The 17,277-nt window shown below is 38.5% G+C and overlaps 1 protein-coding gene across 2 annotated transcripts in view; it reads left to right on the top strand.

Annotated features, from left to right (window-relative positions):
* FARP1 (FERM, ARH/RhoGEF and pleckstrin domain protein 1) overlaps window positions 1–17,277 on the top strand; it is a 331,129-nt gene that overhangs the window by 301,481 nt on the left and 12,371 nt on the right. For both annotated transcript variants that reach the window (XM_027854091.1, XM_027854092.1), the window contains exons 18-24: window positions 2,779–3,016; window positions 4,189–4,319; window positions 10,038–10,106; window positions 10,504–10,593; window positions 13,782–13,864; window positions 13,951–14,063; window positions 15,221–15,384. In XM_027854091.1, coding sequence (XP_027709892.1) covers window positions 2,779–3,016; window positions 4,189–4,319; window positions 10,038–10,106; window positions 10,504–10,593; window positions 13,782–13,864; window positions 13,951–14,063; window positions 15,221–15,384 — 888 coding nt within the window. The remainder of the gene's footprint in view (window positions 1–2,778; window positions 3,017–4,188; window positions 4,320–10,037; window positions 10,107–10,503; window positions 10,594–13,781; window positions 13,865–13,950; window positions 14,064–15,220; window positions 15,385–17,277) is intronic.

Here is a 17,277-nt window from a genome sequence, read left to right as displayed (position 1 = left end):
ATTTAATAAACTATTTGTCTAGGACAATAAAAATTATCCTTAAGGCTTGACTTAATGCACTTACCAAAGAGATTAACTTAGTCATGGACATGATTTAGGTAAGTGTTTCTTTTTCTTGAGTAGCAATGCAAGAAAGAGCATTGAACTGGGAATCAAAAGACAGTTTCTAGCTCCAGCTTTGCCACAAATTAGTTGTGGCAAGTTAAATAACCTTGGACCTATAACTTAACTTCTCTGTTTCTCAGTTTTCTCATCTGTCAAATGACAGGGATGGGCAAAATGAGCTTTGATGTCTCTTCCAGATTTAACATTCTGTGATTACATGACTCAGGAAATCTGGAACATGCAGTGAGAAGGAAAGGAAAATTGATGAGAGTCTTTCTCGAACTCATCGGTCACTCTCCTTTTTTATTTTTTTTAAAGCCATTGGTTGGAATATTTTATTGATAATTAATATCATATTAATTAATAATTCATGTTATAGTATTTGTTGTTGTTTCAGTCACATCCGACTCTTTGTGACCCCATTTGGGATTTTCTTGGCAAAAATACTAGAGTGATTTCCCATTTCCTTTTCCAGCTCATTTTATAGATGAGGAAACTGAAGCAAACAGGGTGAAGTGACTTGCTCAGGGTCACACAGTAAGTGTTTGAGGTCAGATGTGAACTTAGGTTTTCCTGATTCCAGACCCAGCACTCTATGTACTGTGCCACCTAGCTGCACTATTGTAGTATTATTAGTTATTAAATAATATGCCCTATTTTTTCTTTTACTAATTACTTTAACAATGCTCTTATTTTAGTTGTGATATAGTAAAGAGTGGTAAAAGACTAGAATTGAAAGTCAGCTAAAAGGGATTTGGGTCCTTACTCTGCCACTAATTTATTATGTGACCTTAGTCAAGTAATTTTACTTTTCTGAGGTTCTTTCCAATTTCCTGATCTGTACAAATTAGGAATTTGGATTACATGATGTTTTAAGGTTTCCTTCCAGTTGAAATACTGTGATAATCTTGCATGTGATATCAGAGAATATGGTTGATTTCTGGTGATAAACGAATTCCTGCTAAATATGTTTCTCAGGCAAAGATGAAATGTTTATGCCATAATTATAGCTTGAAGCACACAGATTCGTGTATTGCAGACTAGCTCATGTCTTTTCCATTTCTGAAGTTTTGCCTCTTGTCCTCTTTTGCTCTGTTCATGCCTTTGTCCTCACATCTGCCCATGTCCAGTGTCATTTTTATGATATCTACTTTCTAGGTTCCCTGTTTCTTGTCCTCTTCAGCCTTTCCTCGTTTTCCACTTTTCTACGCAGAAAGCTTGTTATAAACCTCATTATGCTTGCTTACCAGTCTTCCTTTGGCATCCTCTATGCTTAAGCTTTTGAAGCTCTAAGATTTTACACCTCCGTGCCTACTTTAACTCGCATCTTATAGTACCTGGTACCACACCATGAAACATTCAATGCTTAACATACATTGGATCTCCCTTGTCTTGTCTTGTGCTGTCTTCCTGCTCTGCCCTTCTTTATCTTTTCTTCTCATGGTAGTTTTCTCTTTTACAGCTGCCTTCCTGGCTACTTACAGCATTTCACTTTCATACCAAGTGCTGACATTCAGTTCATATCAGATCTCTTCTTCCAGCCCAGTCCAGTCGTCTTACAAGACCACATGAACTGTGATGGTTTCCATTTATAACCACCCCTCCCCGACTCCATAGACAGACAGACAGACAGACAGACACACACACACACACACACACACACACACACACACACACCCGCACCCGCACCCCTCCCTCTCTGTGTACTAAATCTTTAGCCTAGTAACTTATTTTGTCATTCTGTAAGCTTCCCTTGCTGCTTTGGCATTTCAAAAATTGTACCACTTCTGTGAATGTTTATAGTATGGGGGCCAGTGCAAGCAAAAGAAAAATAAGGAAAGAAATTTTCCAAGTGCCCTTGTATCATTGTTTTGCCTAAAGTCATCATTACCAGAAACCTATTAAAAATGTTAGAAGGAGTATCCCTCTGTCATTTCTCTACCTCCTCTCCCACACCATCCACTGCACATACTTGCAGGAGTGATGTAGTGAATATCTTATTATTAGCCTTCTATTTTGAGAGGGCTGTTACTAGCCTGTGTGCAAGGGAGGATATTGACATTATTCAGGGAGCTTTGCCATTTGAGTACATTAGCTGGGATATTTTTGCTGACATTATTTTTATTCTGCTATCTTTATTATGTGTCCTCTCTGTTTTAGCCACACTATAACAATGTATACTCAAGATCTGCCTAATTATTTTCCAATAGATATAAATTTAACACCATCAATGTTGTTTTAAACTTAGAACATTTTTTTAATTCAAAAAACTTTCTTTTTTAAGTGAGCTATATTGTGTCAAGTTTCAAATAAATGTCTTTGTGGTTGTTGTTCAGTTGTGTCAAACTCTTTGTGACACCATTTGGGGTTTTTTTGGCAAAGATACTGGAGTGGTTTACCATATCCTTCTCCAGCTTATTTTACAGATGAGGAAACTGAGGGAAATAGAGTTAAGCGACTTGCCCGGGGTCACAGAGCTAGTAAGTGTCTGAGGCCAGATTGGAACTCAGATCCTCCTGACTCCAGGTCCTGCACTCTATCCACTGCCCCATTTGTCTTTGCACCTCCCCCAACGCATGGACAGGTATACATATGGATCCAAATATAGGTTGCATTTTTACAAATGTCAAATCTGTTTCTTCCCCATGTACCTTTTTTTTTTCTTTCTCTAAGCAACTGACAAATCACCTGTGGAAGCACAACGAGGCTTTGGTAGAACTGGAAAATGGGATCAAGAACTCTCGTAGACTGGAGAGCTTCTGTCGAGACTTTGAGCTACAGAAAGTCTGTTATCTGCCTCTCAACACCTTCCTCCTTCGGCCTTTGCACAGGCTTATGCACTATAAGCAGATAATGGAGAGGTTGTGCAAGCATTACCCACCAAACCACTCGGATTTCAGGGACTGCAGAGGTAAGTAGAAAGAGCCAGCTGTCCCATCCACAAAGAGCATTCAGGTTTCCTGGATTTTAATGCTGCATCTGCAATTTTGTTAACTCACAGATTGATACCTAGAGGGACTTTTATGCCAGTAATGGCATCGTGTAGGAATTGTGAGGTGATGGATTTTCTGTACGTTATTAACTCTGAAGTTTAAAAGGTGATGGCAATGGATTTTCTTGGTGATGTTTTGTTTTTTTCTAATGCTGTTGATATAAGTGGAAAATGTTCACAAGTTTGTTTTCTTTCCAGAGAAGGAGTTAATTGGTGCTCCTCCTAACCTGGAAAGCTAGATTGCAGTGGTTTGAAAAGCAATATGCTGCTGGCAAGAGTCTTTTCCCCATAGTCTGTCAGAGAATGTAATCCCTGGTTTGGCCTGCCCTTAACCTTCCCTTACTCTTGGGGAACTTTTGATTTAATGCCTTTGAAATATTTACCTTTTTTTTTTTAATAGTGATAATAGCTCTAGGACTAAAAGGTCTCTTCTGTTCAGGTACAGCTTAGACCAGATGGCCTCCAAGGTACTTTCCAAATGTGAGATTCCATGACTAAAAGGAACCTGGGTTTTTGCCCTGTTTCTACCATTAGCACTGTTACCTTGGGCAAATCAATTTATTTTTCTGGGCCTCATTTACCTTATCTATAAAGTGATCTCTCCAGTCCCTTCTAGTCACATCCATCTGAGAATAAACCTAGCTAAATTCAGAGAGGCTATATTCAGAATGACCACAAGGTAATGAATTTTTCAGTTACAATAACTTTCAGAGATCTTTTGTATCCTAGTGACAGAATCTATAAGCACTTTGATTTGGTCCTTTCTCTTTACTGCCTGCCACAAGGTTGCTATATTTGAAGGCCAATTGTACCCCATGGAACTAAGAGTAAAGGGGTTGTTTATATGTGTCAAATGCTGTTGAGAAACCTAAGCAAAGTAAGCTAGCACTGGAAGTAAATCATTACATTTTTGTTATGCTGGCGTCTCTGAGGGAAGCAATGCTGTTTAAACCCTAGGAAGATGGTTTCTGACATCGTCATCCTAGAGGGTTTTATCCTGAAGCTTGAACTGGAGAAGGGGGAGAAAACCCAATAAGCCCCCATGTCTCTCATAAACACTTAGAGCTTTCTTTCCTTTTTATTTTATTTAGCTGCGCTGGCAGAGATTACGGAAATGGTGGCACAGCTCCATGGCACCATGATAAAGATGGAGAATTTCCAGAAGCTACATGAACTCAAGAAAGATCTGATTGGCATTGACAATCTTGTAATCCCGGGACGGGTAAGTAGGATAAGTCAGTGTGTGGTACCTGTGAGCAAAGCAAAAGGTGAGCTCCCCATGCTTTCATGTTAAATCAGTTTGTGTCTGAAAAGCAATTAGGCAGAATAGTCGGTGCAGTGGATAGAACATTGGACTTGGAGTCAGGAAAACCAGAGTTCAGATCCAGCCTTAGACACTGCTAGGTCTCTTAACCTGCCTCAGTCCTCCTATGTAAAATGGGGATAATAATAGCACCTGCCTCGCTAGGTTGTTGTGAGAATCAAATGAGATCACATTTTGCAAACCTTCAAACTCTAAATTGGCATTCCTCGGAGATATTGTGGGTTTGGTTCCAGACCACCACAATAAAGCAAATATGGCAATAAAGTGAGTCACATGAATTTCTGGTTTCCCAGTGCACATAAAAGTTATGTTTACACTATAGTCTATTAAGTGTGCAATAGAATTGTGTCTAAAAACATAATGCATATAACAATTAAAAATACTTTATTGTTAAAAAAAAATGCTAACCATCATCTGAGCCTTCAGTGAGTTGTAATCTTTTTGCAGGTGGAGGGTCTTTCCTCGATGTCAAAGGCTACTGAGCGATCAGGGAGGTGTTTGCTGAAGGTTGGGGTGGCTGGGGCAATTTTTTAAAATAAAACAACAAAAAAGTTTACCTCATCAGCTGACTCTTCCTTTCATTTGAACACTAAAAGGCCATTGCAGAGTTATTAATTGGCCTAAGTTCAGTATTGTTGTGCCTCAGAGAATGAGGAGGTCTGAAGAGAGGTTGAGAGACAAAAGATAGAGATTCAGGGGAATGGCCGAGTTGGTAGAGCAGTCAGATCACACATTTATTGATTAAGTTGCCATTTTATATGGACACGGTTTATGGCACCCCAAAATAATTGCAATAATAACATCAAAAATCATGGATCACAGATCATCATGACACATAAAATAATCATGAAAAAATTTGAAATGTTGTCAGAATTACCAAAATGTGATGCTAGGGCATGACATGAGCACATGCTGTTAGAAAAATGGTACCCCTAGACTTGCTTGACACAGGGTTGCCACAAATCTTCAATTTGTAAACAAAAAAAAAAAAAAAAAAGTAATATTTGTGAAGTGTAATAAAATGAGATATGCCTGCATAAATTCTCTCTTATTAAGGCCCAGTGGCAAACTATCTCCCCTCTGGGGTTTTTCTTTTTACCCCTAACGTGTTTAGAAAAATGCTGTGAAGACCGATGCACTTAGCACAGTACCTGGCACACAGTAGGTACTTAATACACTTAATAAATATTGATTGATTGGCTGATGCCATGAATTAAGTTTACAGAGAATCAAATCATAGCAACCCTTTAATTCTTACCTAAATGGTTTGCTTTTCTCCTAAGGGTGTCATTTTTTTTTCCTTCCCTCACAAGCTGCTCAGGAATCAAATGCCAGCTCATGGTTCTGGGAATGAGGCAAGCTCATTTATATCATTTTGCATTCATCTACCCAGAATCCTCCGGCAGCCCAGAGCTACATGTTGACATCTTTGAATGAAGAAAAGCCTGTTATAGAGATGCATTCACTCCAAGGCAAAGAGAATTACCAACTTAAAGGGGAAATCGCAAACCTATTATATAGCCTTTTTTTTTTTAAACTTGCTTTTTAGAATACAGTCCTCCTATAGGAGCTATTACGACACTGTGCCAAACTTTTCAAAATAGTACCTTAAGCGTCATAAAGAGATGCAGAGAGAGATAGTGTTTCAGAATGGATCCAGAAAACCTGGCTTAAAGTCAGACTTGCAACATTAGTGCTGTGACCTGTGGCGGGTCATCATACTGAAACTTTGAGTTTCCACATCTATAAAATGGGGATAATATAACAGCACAGAGTTATTGTAAGGATCAGATTAGATTATGTGTATTGTCAAGTCCTTTGCACACTTTAAAGGGCGTTGTAAACGACAATAGTTATAAACACAACTGTTTATACAGGATTGATTGGATGTTGAGAATTATTATGGGATCACCAATTTCCTGATCCCTACATGTTAACTCCATGGATATAAATCTACCTTTTTTGTGCAATGCTGTGGTCTTGTATGAGAGAGGTACACTGGAAGCCTTAATTTATCTAATACAGGAAAGATCAATTGATCTTCCAAGGTTGGAATCTTTGGTTTCAGGAAGCCTGGGTATTTCAGACATCAAAATCACAAAACAGTTCCTTTCAGTTGGAAGCATGTTGGAATAGTTATATATGGAAAGAGGTGGGTGGAAATTAAAGTTAGTATTTGTCTCTGCCATGCAGGAGTAGAAACTACTTAATCCTTTAAGCATTTAGTGTCATATTTGTTTCATGTGGATCCTAGGGAAACTACTTGTGAAGTAGCCTGTAATCATCTTGAGAACTCAATTTCTCTGGATAAATTTGTATATTAAAGAAAGTGACTAACAAGTTTTCCATGGGAAATTATTATAAACAAATTTTCTTTGATATTCCAACATGTATAATTGGAAAGGTATTTTTTTTTTTAGCCATGTGAGTATATGGCTATAATTTTGTTGGGTCTTCCCTATAGTTAGTTGGAAATCTGAATAAAAATCAAAGCCCTAGGTTAGAATTGCAGAATCGCCTTATCACTGTGTTTTCTTATTTATCCAATTGACATGACTCATTCATGGTCTGAACTCCTATCTGAAGAGAATGAAACATTTGTGCCTATTAGTCATCAGGAAGATTCTCTAATGAGTGACTTTAATTCTGCAAGATTGAATGAACCATTTAAAAATGATTTGAAGGGACTGATGTGGGGCAGAAGGGCTCTGATAAGTTAGTTTATAAACAGAATTTGAAAATTTGTTATTCGAGGGTAGAAAAAGTCTTAAAACTGCTCACAGTCATGCCAACCTATTTTTCCATTTATAATCTATTTCCTAAAATGATTTGTAGCACAACTGTGCCATATGTCCCCTATGGGGACATTGTTTGTACCCACTGCTCAGTAGGATTCAGATTGGGACAGTATTCATGCCTGGCAGACAGACCTTTCTTAGTACATGGTAGCTCAGAACTATAGCCAGAAGCTCAACATGTGTTAATGCATCACGAACATAAAGTGGAATTGGTAGCTAGTTTCCTCCCAGACTGAATTTCTGGTTCAAGAGAAAGGTGGTTCTCCTGCCTGCCTCTTCCCTCTTTTTCCCAAAGAAGAAAAAGGAGGCAGAAACTGGAAAGGAGAACCTGGTGTAGTGAACTATTTATTATTTTGACTTCTAAGTCTTGGCACTCTAGAGAGAAGGAACCCAAGTGTAAAGATGCTGTGCATCTGTTTCCTTCCCCTTTCTATGGTTAACAGTGTCTTGACAGAGACTTTTGTTGAAGGCGGTATGGCTGTAAATAGCCCACAGATAACACAAAAGAAACTTAATAGCTGGTGAAACAACCTGACACAATAGGATGGACTTCTTTGGCTCCTAGTTAATGCATTTAGTATATTCCTGTTTGATGCTTTGTAGTATGAAACCTTCCCCCCCCCCTTTGAATTGGTTTGCTATAATAAGTATTATCTCCCATCTCTGTCTCCATAAGATCGAACTTTGTTCTCACTTATCTGTAGGCTCCAGGGGCTGGGGAAAAATGCCTTCTACTTTTTCTTTCTTTAATTGTTTACAGTGTTAAAAGCAACACTCCTATCTTTCCACGTTTGGTTCTGTTAGAAACATGTGCTGGAAATGTATCCCCGTTTCAATAGATGGTTAGCTATTTCTCTGTCATCGAAACTCAGTTCTAACATCATTTCCTCAAATAACAACAGGGATATGTCATGGTCTTCTTGTGTCCTTCATGCAAGGATATTCAAGTGTTTCCCAAATGTTATTTTACTGATCTTCAAAATATACCACTTCAATTGATAAATTGCTTCCCAGCTAGAGGCAATCTCTCTTCTGCCCCTGAACTTTTATAGCCTGCATGACACACCTCTCTTAGGCACTTGTCATGTCCTAGTTTGTATGATAGGTATTTTTGTATGGTTTATTTTTCCTACCAGATTGAAAGATCTTTGGAGAGGGTCTTTTTACTCTTTATATTTTACATTGCACAGAGAAGAAGTTTTGTTAATTTTGTTGGTTGTTCAAATAAAAAACATTTGGAACCATATTAGTTTGAGTATAGGTCACTTTTGACCCTAAATCTGGCTTGGAATGTGGGCACTAGATGGGTATAAACTGAAAATATTTGTTTCCTTTTCTGAGAGATCTTATTTTAGGTTTATGACCTATATTCCGGGTAGAAGACTATATTCAGATAAGTATTTGTTGGGGGGGGGAAGACCTATTATTTCATTGGTATGTGGAAATTTCTGTGTGGAAACTGCCTTCATCAATGCAGATTGTCAACTCATATATTTTATACTCTTAGAGAGTTGCTTACAGCACTGAGAACATTAAATGATATATTTAGGTGATACAGCTGTTACGTGCCAAAGGCAGAACTTAAACGCAGGTCTTCCTGACTCCAAGACTGGCCTTCTCTCCTTTGTTCCACATTACCTATTTGGATCAATATAGTAATGAAATTCATCTTTCCTAAAAGCACACTTAAGTCCAAGAAAGTTGGAATAGTTTGTGCAAGGATATGTTGAGTCTGAAGAATCAATTGTTTATTGGACATGTATTAGGTGTACAATACTTACTAATACACGTATTAGGTACACAACACTATACTAGGGATTGTGAGGGTATTGTGGATAAAACATGGCACCTTCCCTTGAGGAACTTACAGTCTGAAAAAGCAATAGGACAACTCGTTCTTTGCCGATTTGTCTAACATGCAGTTTTATTTTATAGGACCTGCAGGTCTACTGCATTAGAGAACCCTGCTTAGATAGGCAACAGTGTGATGTGGATAAGAAATGAGAAGTCAGCAGAATAAGATAGCACATACGCCAACTACAACTTTGTTAAAATAACAAGACTTTGTTCTTTGTATTGCCTTGTAAACACCTATCAATAAACAGATGCAAAACTGGACATAGAATAACTTCCAGAATATTAGTATTTTTCTTATTGAAATCGGAGAATCTGCATGACACGGTATAGAGATTATGGAATTACTATTACAAATTTTACTGCTGTTACTACTGGTAGAAACCTTGACAAGTCAGTAATTCTCTCTCGACCTCAGTATTTTCATATGGACGTTGAGGACTTTGGACTAGATGTCTCTTCCATCCTCAGACCCTATTATCTCGTACGATTTTTCCTAAATTCTGCATGTGAATCAAGTTGTTCCGGTCATGTCCGACTCTCTGTGACCCTTTTTGGGGTTTTCTTGGCAGAGTTCTGGAGTGGTTTGCTGTTTCTTTCTCCAAAGCTTATTGCTTTATTTGGCTTAATTATTTGATTATTTGTTGAGAGTGTTAAATTTCTGATTGGAGAAAAATGAATAAAATTCCTTTTATGAGGCAGGATAGAATACAAATTGCCGTAAGCAGTCTCGTGGGTAGCTAGATTCCTCTCGGAGGCACACGGGATGTCTCATCCTGCTGTTTGTCCTCCTTTCTGTAACATCCCTCTTCATGAAGAGCACTGAAGTTTGCACCATGGTTCAGATCCTTTCTGAACATTCTAGCTGGGAATAAAGGGCAGTGTTCTCTCCAAGTCAAGGACCTTGGCATTAACTCAACTTGAGAATCTATCAGGAGGCACTCATGGCTTGCTTCTTTCGCAGGAATTCATTCGCCTGGGCAGCCTCAGTAAGCTGTCCGGAAAAGGGCTACAGCAGCGTATGTTTTTCTTGGTAAGTAAGGATGGCTATTTTGCACTTACTGTATATTTAAATGAAACCTAGTACCAAGGAATGAAGTAGCATTGACTTGGGTCATATAAGTGGGAACTGGGAAGCAAAAAGGTAGTGATAACTTAGGCTCAAGGCCTACAAGTTAATGAAATGATATGTATCCATTTATAAACCTGGACTGCTTTTTGATTTAGGGATCATAGTGTCTTCTTTCCAGGGTGGAAACTCCCTTCATCAATGAAGACTGTCAACTCATATACCTTATAGCTTTAGAGAGCTGCTTTACCTTACTTTGGGGTTTATTGTTATTAGGATTCTTTATTTGGGTTTATTTATTATTATTGGTCTCTTAAAATAGAATCACTTCAGTTTTAAATGATCCTCCTTACCTTCCTAGTTTAATGATGTCTTGCTGTATACAAGTAGAGGACTGACTGCCACCAATCAGTTCAAAGTTCATGGACAACTCCCACTCTATGGCATGACAGTGAGTATGCAGTGGGTTAGCAGAATGCTATCAGACCTGGGGGCCTTTTGCTTATAGTAGCTGATGGACTGTAGGTCAGGGTAGAAAGAAGCATAGGTTGTTGACATTTGTGGGCAAAAACTTTGGAAAGTTTGTAAGTGTGTCACGGAGACCTTCTTTATATTAGAACCCTTGCCTTGACCAAAAGACAGATGGTTTTCCAAATTCTCTCCATTTTCCTCCCTTTCTTCTAACAAATGGGTAGGTGTAAAGAATGCTTGCCTTTCAGTTCTCCTCGAGACTGACACTGGGGAAACTTGCTCTACTCTGATGGACCTAAGAATAGAAATGAGTTCTTGGGGGCCTGGTGAGAAAGGAAGGTAATGATGGCTCAGCTTGCTCAACCCCAGAGTAAATGTTGGGAAATTGGAAGTATGGTTTTATTCATCTCCTCAAGACTGCAAGGGACAGGGGCAACTAGGTAGTGCAGTGGATAGAGTACCGGCTCTGAAGTCAGGAGGACCTGAGTTCAAATATGGCCTCAGACCAAACACTTGACACTTACTAGCTGTATGACCCTGGGCAAATCACTTAACCCCAATTGCCTGAAAAAAAATAAATAAAGACTACAAGGGACCTGTGATTTCATCTGTGTGGGTACTACTTCAACCATTACAGGTCGTAGCCCAACCACATCTTCACATCCTATGTCTTTTTATCAGAGGAATTTGCCTTTTCTGGTTCTTTTAACATTTCTTCTACATAATTACTTATGCAGTTCCTTCAACTGACCCTGAAAGCAATGCCATCTTTAGATGCTCTATCGACTGATTAGATCAGGCTTTCTTAAACTTTTTTGTGTCATAGGTGCCTTGAGCAGTCCAATGAAACCTCTGAATCCCTTCTCAGAATACTGTTTTTAAAATGCATAGGATTACAAAGGAATCCAATTGAATGGAAATATAGTTATCACACTATTTAAAAAACAAGCTCACAGTCCCCAGGTTTAGACCTTCTTGATAAGATCTTGCTTAGTGAGCTGGAATTAGCTTTTCCCCACTCCTCAAGTCTCTTCCCAGTATTAATCCAAAAAGCATGCTGATTAAGACCATTTAATGAGTTGCTCCTTGCCTCACACATCTTCCCTCAACACTACTTTTTCTTTCAGCTAGAAATGATCGGTCCCTTCTCAGATATTCTTCTAGCATTTTGTCTGGTTCTTTGCCCATATTATAGTCTACTTTTTATTATATTTATTTGTGAGCAAGCAAAAGAACATTGTAGGTTCTGTGAAGTCAAGGCACTGCATTGTTCTCCATCTTCATTTCCATATTACCTGAGCAAAGTGCTTAGTGTTGGTTGAATTGATTGTTGGCACAGCCCTGATATGTACATTGACACTGTTGTGTTCGTGGTTGACTCTCCCAAATTTAGCAGAAATGTTACAGTTTTCTGTGTGGTGAAAAACTACTTCTTTTGCTATGTCTATGCATGAATGGAAGAGTTAAGCTTTTGTGTGTATTTGTATAATAGCTGTGGTTGTTCCAAGTATATTTATTTAAAGTCTCAGACTGAAGGGAGAGGAATTACCTATGCGATGATCCTTTCGCCTTATCCATTTCATTATTCTGGTTTTCAATGTTCATTCTTTGTCCTTGGGATTCCCAACATAAAGTTATAGGATCACAAACTCTCACAGTTCAAAGGAACCTAAAAGCTGTTCTGTCCACATCATACCTGAACAGTAGTGTACTCTACAGCATTCCACATAGGTATTCATTTAAATTTCTCCTGGAAGACCTCTTGTGAAGGGGATCCTCCTGAGGCAGCCCATTCCACTCATGGACAGCTCTAAATGTTAATATTTTTTCTTTACATCTTTACATCTAAATCTTATTGTTTTTCTTCTTTTGGAAAAAAAAGTATTGCTTTTTATTCTGAACTTAACATCAAATAAAATGGATTTCATAGCTATCCATAGCTATATAGAAAATGAGGGTTGTAGATGAAATTGATGATCTTTATAATGTATACTTCAATTTTCTTTTTAAGCTAATAGATCAAACTATAATTTTCAAACTATAACTGTCCTACTTGTCTGTATTTTTTTCTGGCCTTAATTTGACTATTTGCTGTTCAATTTTCTAAAAAGATGCTTCAGTGATCCCCTTTTTTTGGCTTCCCTATCCCCCTTCTTGCTCCCACCCACCCTCTCATTAGAAAAGAGACAAAGGAAAAAAAGCCCTTGCAACAAATGTGTATAATCAAGGGAATCAAATTCCCACATTAGTTGAGTCCACAATATATATCTTAAAGCATCTTGAGTCCATTTCCTTTGTATCAAGAAGTGGCAAGAATTCTTCATTCTTAGTTCCCTAGAATCATGGTTATCCATTGTATAAATTGGAGATCTCAAGTCTTCCAAAGTTGAGTTGGTTTTTGGTTTTTTGTTTTTTCTTGTGGGTTTTTTCCATGGTTTCTTATGGCACAAGAAATTCCTTTACATTCATATGCAAAATCAGTTTAGCTGTTTTTCAGTAGATGGGCACTCCCTTGGTTTCCCATTCTTTGCTATTAGAAAAAATAGCTACTATCAATGTTGCACATATAGGTCTTTTTTCTTGTTGCTCTGACCTTTTTAGGGCGAGGTATGCATATTTCAGGGACTTTTGTGACATAGTTCCAATTTGCTTTCCAAAATGGCTAGACCAATTCACCCAATGATCACTGAACCAAGACTTTGCATTTATCTCCAACTCATTTCCATCATACTGGATTCAGTCCATTTTTCTAGTCATTTGAGAGATTTTTGGTTCCTGACTCAGTCATCCAACATGTTAGCTTTTCTTCCTAACTTATTATCTTCAAACTTGATAAGCCTGCCATCTATACCTTCATCTGAGTCATTGATAAAAAAGATAAAAGATTCTTGGGGTCTTCTACTAAAAACTTCCCTCTAAAATGACATTAACCCTTTCACTCTTTGGGCTCAGTCATTCAACACAGTTTTTAAATCCACAAACCATACTAATGTCTAGCCCAAATGTCCGTGAGAATATTCTGAGACTTCTGTATTTGCACTCTTTTGAATTCAGGGGATGGCTTGAATGACATATTTAGTTATTGTTTAGAAAGAAATTGACCTTTACGTCCTTCCTCAGCAATTTTCTCTGTCTAGTAACAGTATACTGTAAACTTGTATCTTATAGATAGAAGAAAGTGAAGAAGAGTGGGGTGTTCCTCATTGTCTTACACTTTGTGGTCAACATCAGTCCATTATTGTTGCAGCAAGGTAATTCAGTGAAGTAGCCTCTTAACGTTTGTTTTTTCTGTCATCTGCTTTGGGTCTGAAAATGAAATGTAAATTTCTATCTCCAGTTCTCGGATTGAGATGGAAAAGTGGATTGAGGACATACAGATGGCAATTGATCTAGCAGAAAAAAGCAGTGGCCCCATCCCTGAATTACTAGCAAGTAGTCCACCTGAAAATAGTAAGTATGGTGGTAAGATGCAAACTTTACCCAATGTTCTCTATCAACCCCTGACCCAAGATTAATTAAGGGAAAATAATTGTGATATTAAGGAAGATTACTATTTTTTAAAAAACCTATTTCTAGCCATCCTTTATGCCTGTGATATACTTTAATATGCATGTTGGGAAATCAGGTATCCTAACACTCAACTCATTGGAATTGTAAAGAGGGGAAGAATGGATTTGTAGGGGGAGAAGACTATAAAATGATTTAGAATTTTTTATTGCTGTCTTTTGTTTCTACATTGCCTTAATTTCTCAACATATACATAACCCTAATAGAGCTATTATTTATTAACAAAGAATAATTTCAGAAAAACTAACATAACCATCAACCAAGCTTGATATTATATGCCATATTCCCTATATATCAATGGTGTGCAACTCAAATAGTAATGGAGACCACTAAATTGCACATAAGGATCCCTGTGCTGATTTGTGCTGCACTTAGAAGTATTTCAGGTCACATGCAGGTCACATGGCACCTCTTCACTTCTCCATCACTTCTGTTTAGAAAGGGTGGGGGGGGAGATGGTGCATTCTCATCTCTTCTTTTGGGATAAGCTTAGTTATAACCTTACTACTTATATAATGGGGCAGTGGGGTAGAAAGAGCACTGGATCAATGAATCGGAAGACATGAATTCAAATTCCAACTCTGCTACCTATTGCCCGTATGTGCTCCCCTAAGCAAGTCATCAACCTCTATGGGCCTTGACTGCCTCCTTTGTAAAATGAAGGGGTGGTACAAGATGGTTTCTAAGAACCCCCCTCCAACTTTAAACCCATCCTCTCTGCCACCTACTAGGGGAAGGAAACAAGAAAACCCAAAAGCCAGAGGGAGCACCACAAGCCCCAGGTGTAAATGGAGTCAGTTTCCTTCAAAGCAAAAAAAGAAAGATAACTCATGGAAAATAATCGAATGTTTCTGGTTCTGATAATGACAATTTATACTGTTTCAGACATTTGGAAGCGTATCATACTGTAGGTTGACAAGATACCTCCAGAGAGCTAAGCCTCAGTGAGCTCCAATCTATTTTAGAAGTCTTGGTAATGATAACAAGAAAAAATTGTGTATGTTTGCAAGAAGAGATGCTTTTTTACCTGCATTCCACAGAGTCCCCTGATGATGCCACAGCAGACCAAGAATCAGAGGATGACCTCAGTGCCTCCCGCACCTCCCTCGAGCGACAGTCTCCCCACCGGGGCAACACGATGGTTCATGTCTGCTGGCACCGAAATACTAGCGTCTCCATGATCGACTTTAGCATTGCTGTGGAGGTATCTCCCTGGCCATCCAACTAGTCACTACCTCCCAGAAACAGTACTTCCTTTGGTCTAAGGCCAGCCTATCTTGAGCTTTTTTGCCAAGTTGAAACATATTTCCCACCACTACTATTAGGGGTCCAGCTGTGCTCTGCCATTTTGAGTAATAGTGGCAAGCCTGGAAAATTAGAGTTTCCCCGTTGGGACCTGATGGGCTATTGCAATATTATCTGTACTTGTGGAGTCTTCATCTATTTTTATCTAAACCCTAGGGTTGGTAGAATGGGGAAGAATGAATCTGAACTGACCACAACCAAACAAAATCTCATATGAAATTTTTGTATTACTGAGCAGCTAGTATACATTCCCTCATACCTGGGAAAAGCCAAAAGGATATCGTTGCTGGGCTTGATAGGTGCAGACCTGTCTCTTGATCTTAATTCTTCGTTCTATACCAGTAATCACTTTTCCTTTTTTTTTTTTAAAGATGTCTCTTTGTGTATTCAATCCGTTATGGCCTTTTCTTTACATGTGATTTGTATCCTGTCATTTTATTCCTTAAATGGTGCAACTAAAATTTTGGCCACAGGCTAAACCAATTTCACAGCAGGTGTTCAGAATCAAGAATGGTTGGGGTGGGTGGGTTGCTGGCTCACTAGGAGTGAAATATTTGAGGAAAGGCATTTGAAATACTAAGAAAGCTTTCTTTTAGGCGTCTGGTGCCTTTCATGATGGTCTTCATTTAAATATGGAGATGGTAGTGCAATACTTTATTTTAAAGTGCAATCTTTTTTTAAAGATCCACTTATTTTTCCTCAAAATGACAGCAATAGGCAATACAGTAAGATACCTTTGACCAGAAGGCTGCCTCGGGGTAACCGTTCTTACCCTTTCCAAGTATGAAGATCTACTTTTAATATTGCAGCAGTTGACAGACCCCCAAATGAGAGCTGTGCTACTAATATTTGCTTATAGAGACAGTACATGACAGAAAATTACTTTTCAGCAATGCTTTTAAATGGATTCATTAATTTTAGCATGATCTACATACATTTGAAATATATTGAAACATATATGAGAGAGTGTTATGAAGAAAGTTTTGCCTATATTGCCCTGCGTAATTTATTAGAGCTAAAGAATGATACAGCAACTAGATGGCACAGTAGATAAAATGCCAGGCCTAGAGTCAAGAAGACTCATCTCCCTGAATTCAATGCCTGCCTCAGACACTTACTTGCTGCGTGACCCTGGGCAAGTCTCATTTAACCCCGTTTGCCTCCGTTTTCTCAGCTGTAAAAATGAACTAGAGAAGGAACTGGCAAACCACTCCAGTTATCTCTGCCAACAGAGTGGTCAAAACCATCCTACTTTGTGCTTATTTGGATCGGAGGACCCACAAATAGCATTGCTATTGGGAATGGCTTCATTGCCCCCTCAGGGGATCCTCAGCCCTTAGGCTGGGAACTCCTGCATTAACAAACTCTTTAGAAGGAAGTAGAATTATCTCCAGACCTAGTCTTGGTAGGGGGAAAAGGAAAACTGTTATATTGCCCAATGCCTCAGAAGCATAGGGACTGGACCCTTTTATTATGATTTATTATATATTATTATTTATTGTTAAATAAACATCATTTATTTATTGGTAAAGGGAACTCTCAGGTCAGCAAACTCCCTGTACCATTACAGGTTGGCTCCTCCCCTGGCAATTTATAGTCTTAGACAGTTGCTTAGACCATTGAGAGGTGGTGATTTCTGGCCCAGGGTCACACACCTATTATGTGTCAGAGGCCCAACTTGAACCCAGATTTCGCATACTTCTACTACTTTATTAATTCCATTTAACCCCGTTGTATATAATATAAACAGATACCTAGAAAGTGGTATCTAAGGTGTATTGGGGGGGCAGGG

The sequence above is a fragment of the Vombatus ursinus genome, unplaced genomic scaffold (assembly GCF_900497805.2).
Source record: "Vombatus ursinus unplaced genomic scaffold, bare-nosed wombat genome assembly UNPS02010304.1, whole genome shotgun sequence".
NCBI classification, from domain to species: Eukaryota; Metazoa; Chordata; class Mammalia; order Diprotodontia; family Vombatidae; genus Vombatus; species Vombatus ursinus.
This window is presented reverse-complemented; position numbering and strand designations above follow the sequence as displayed.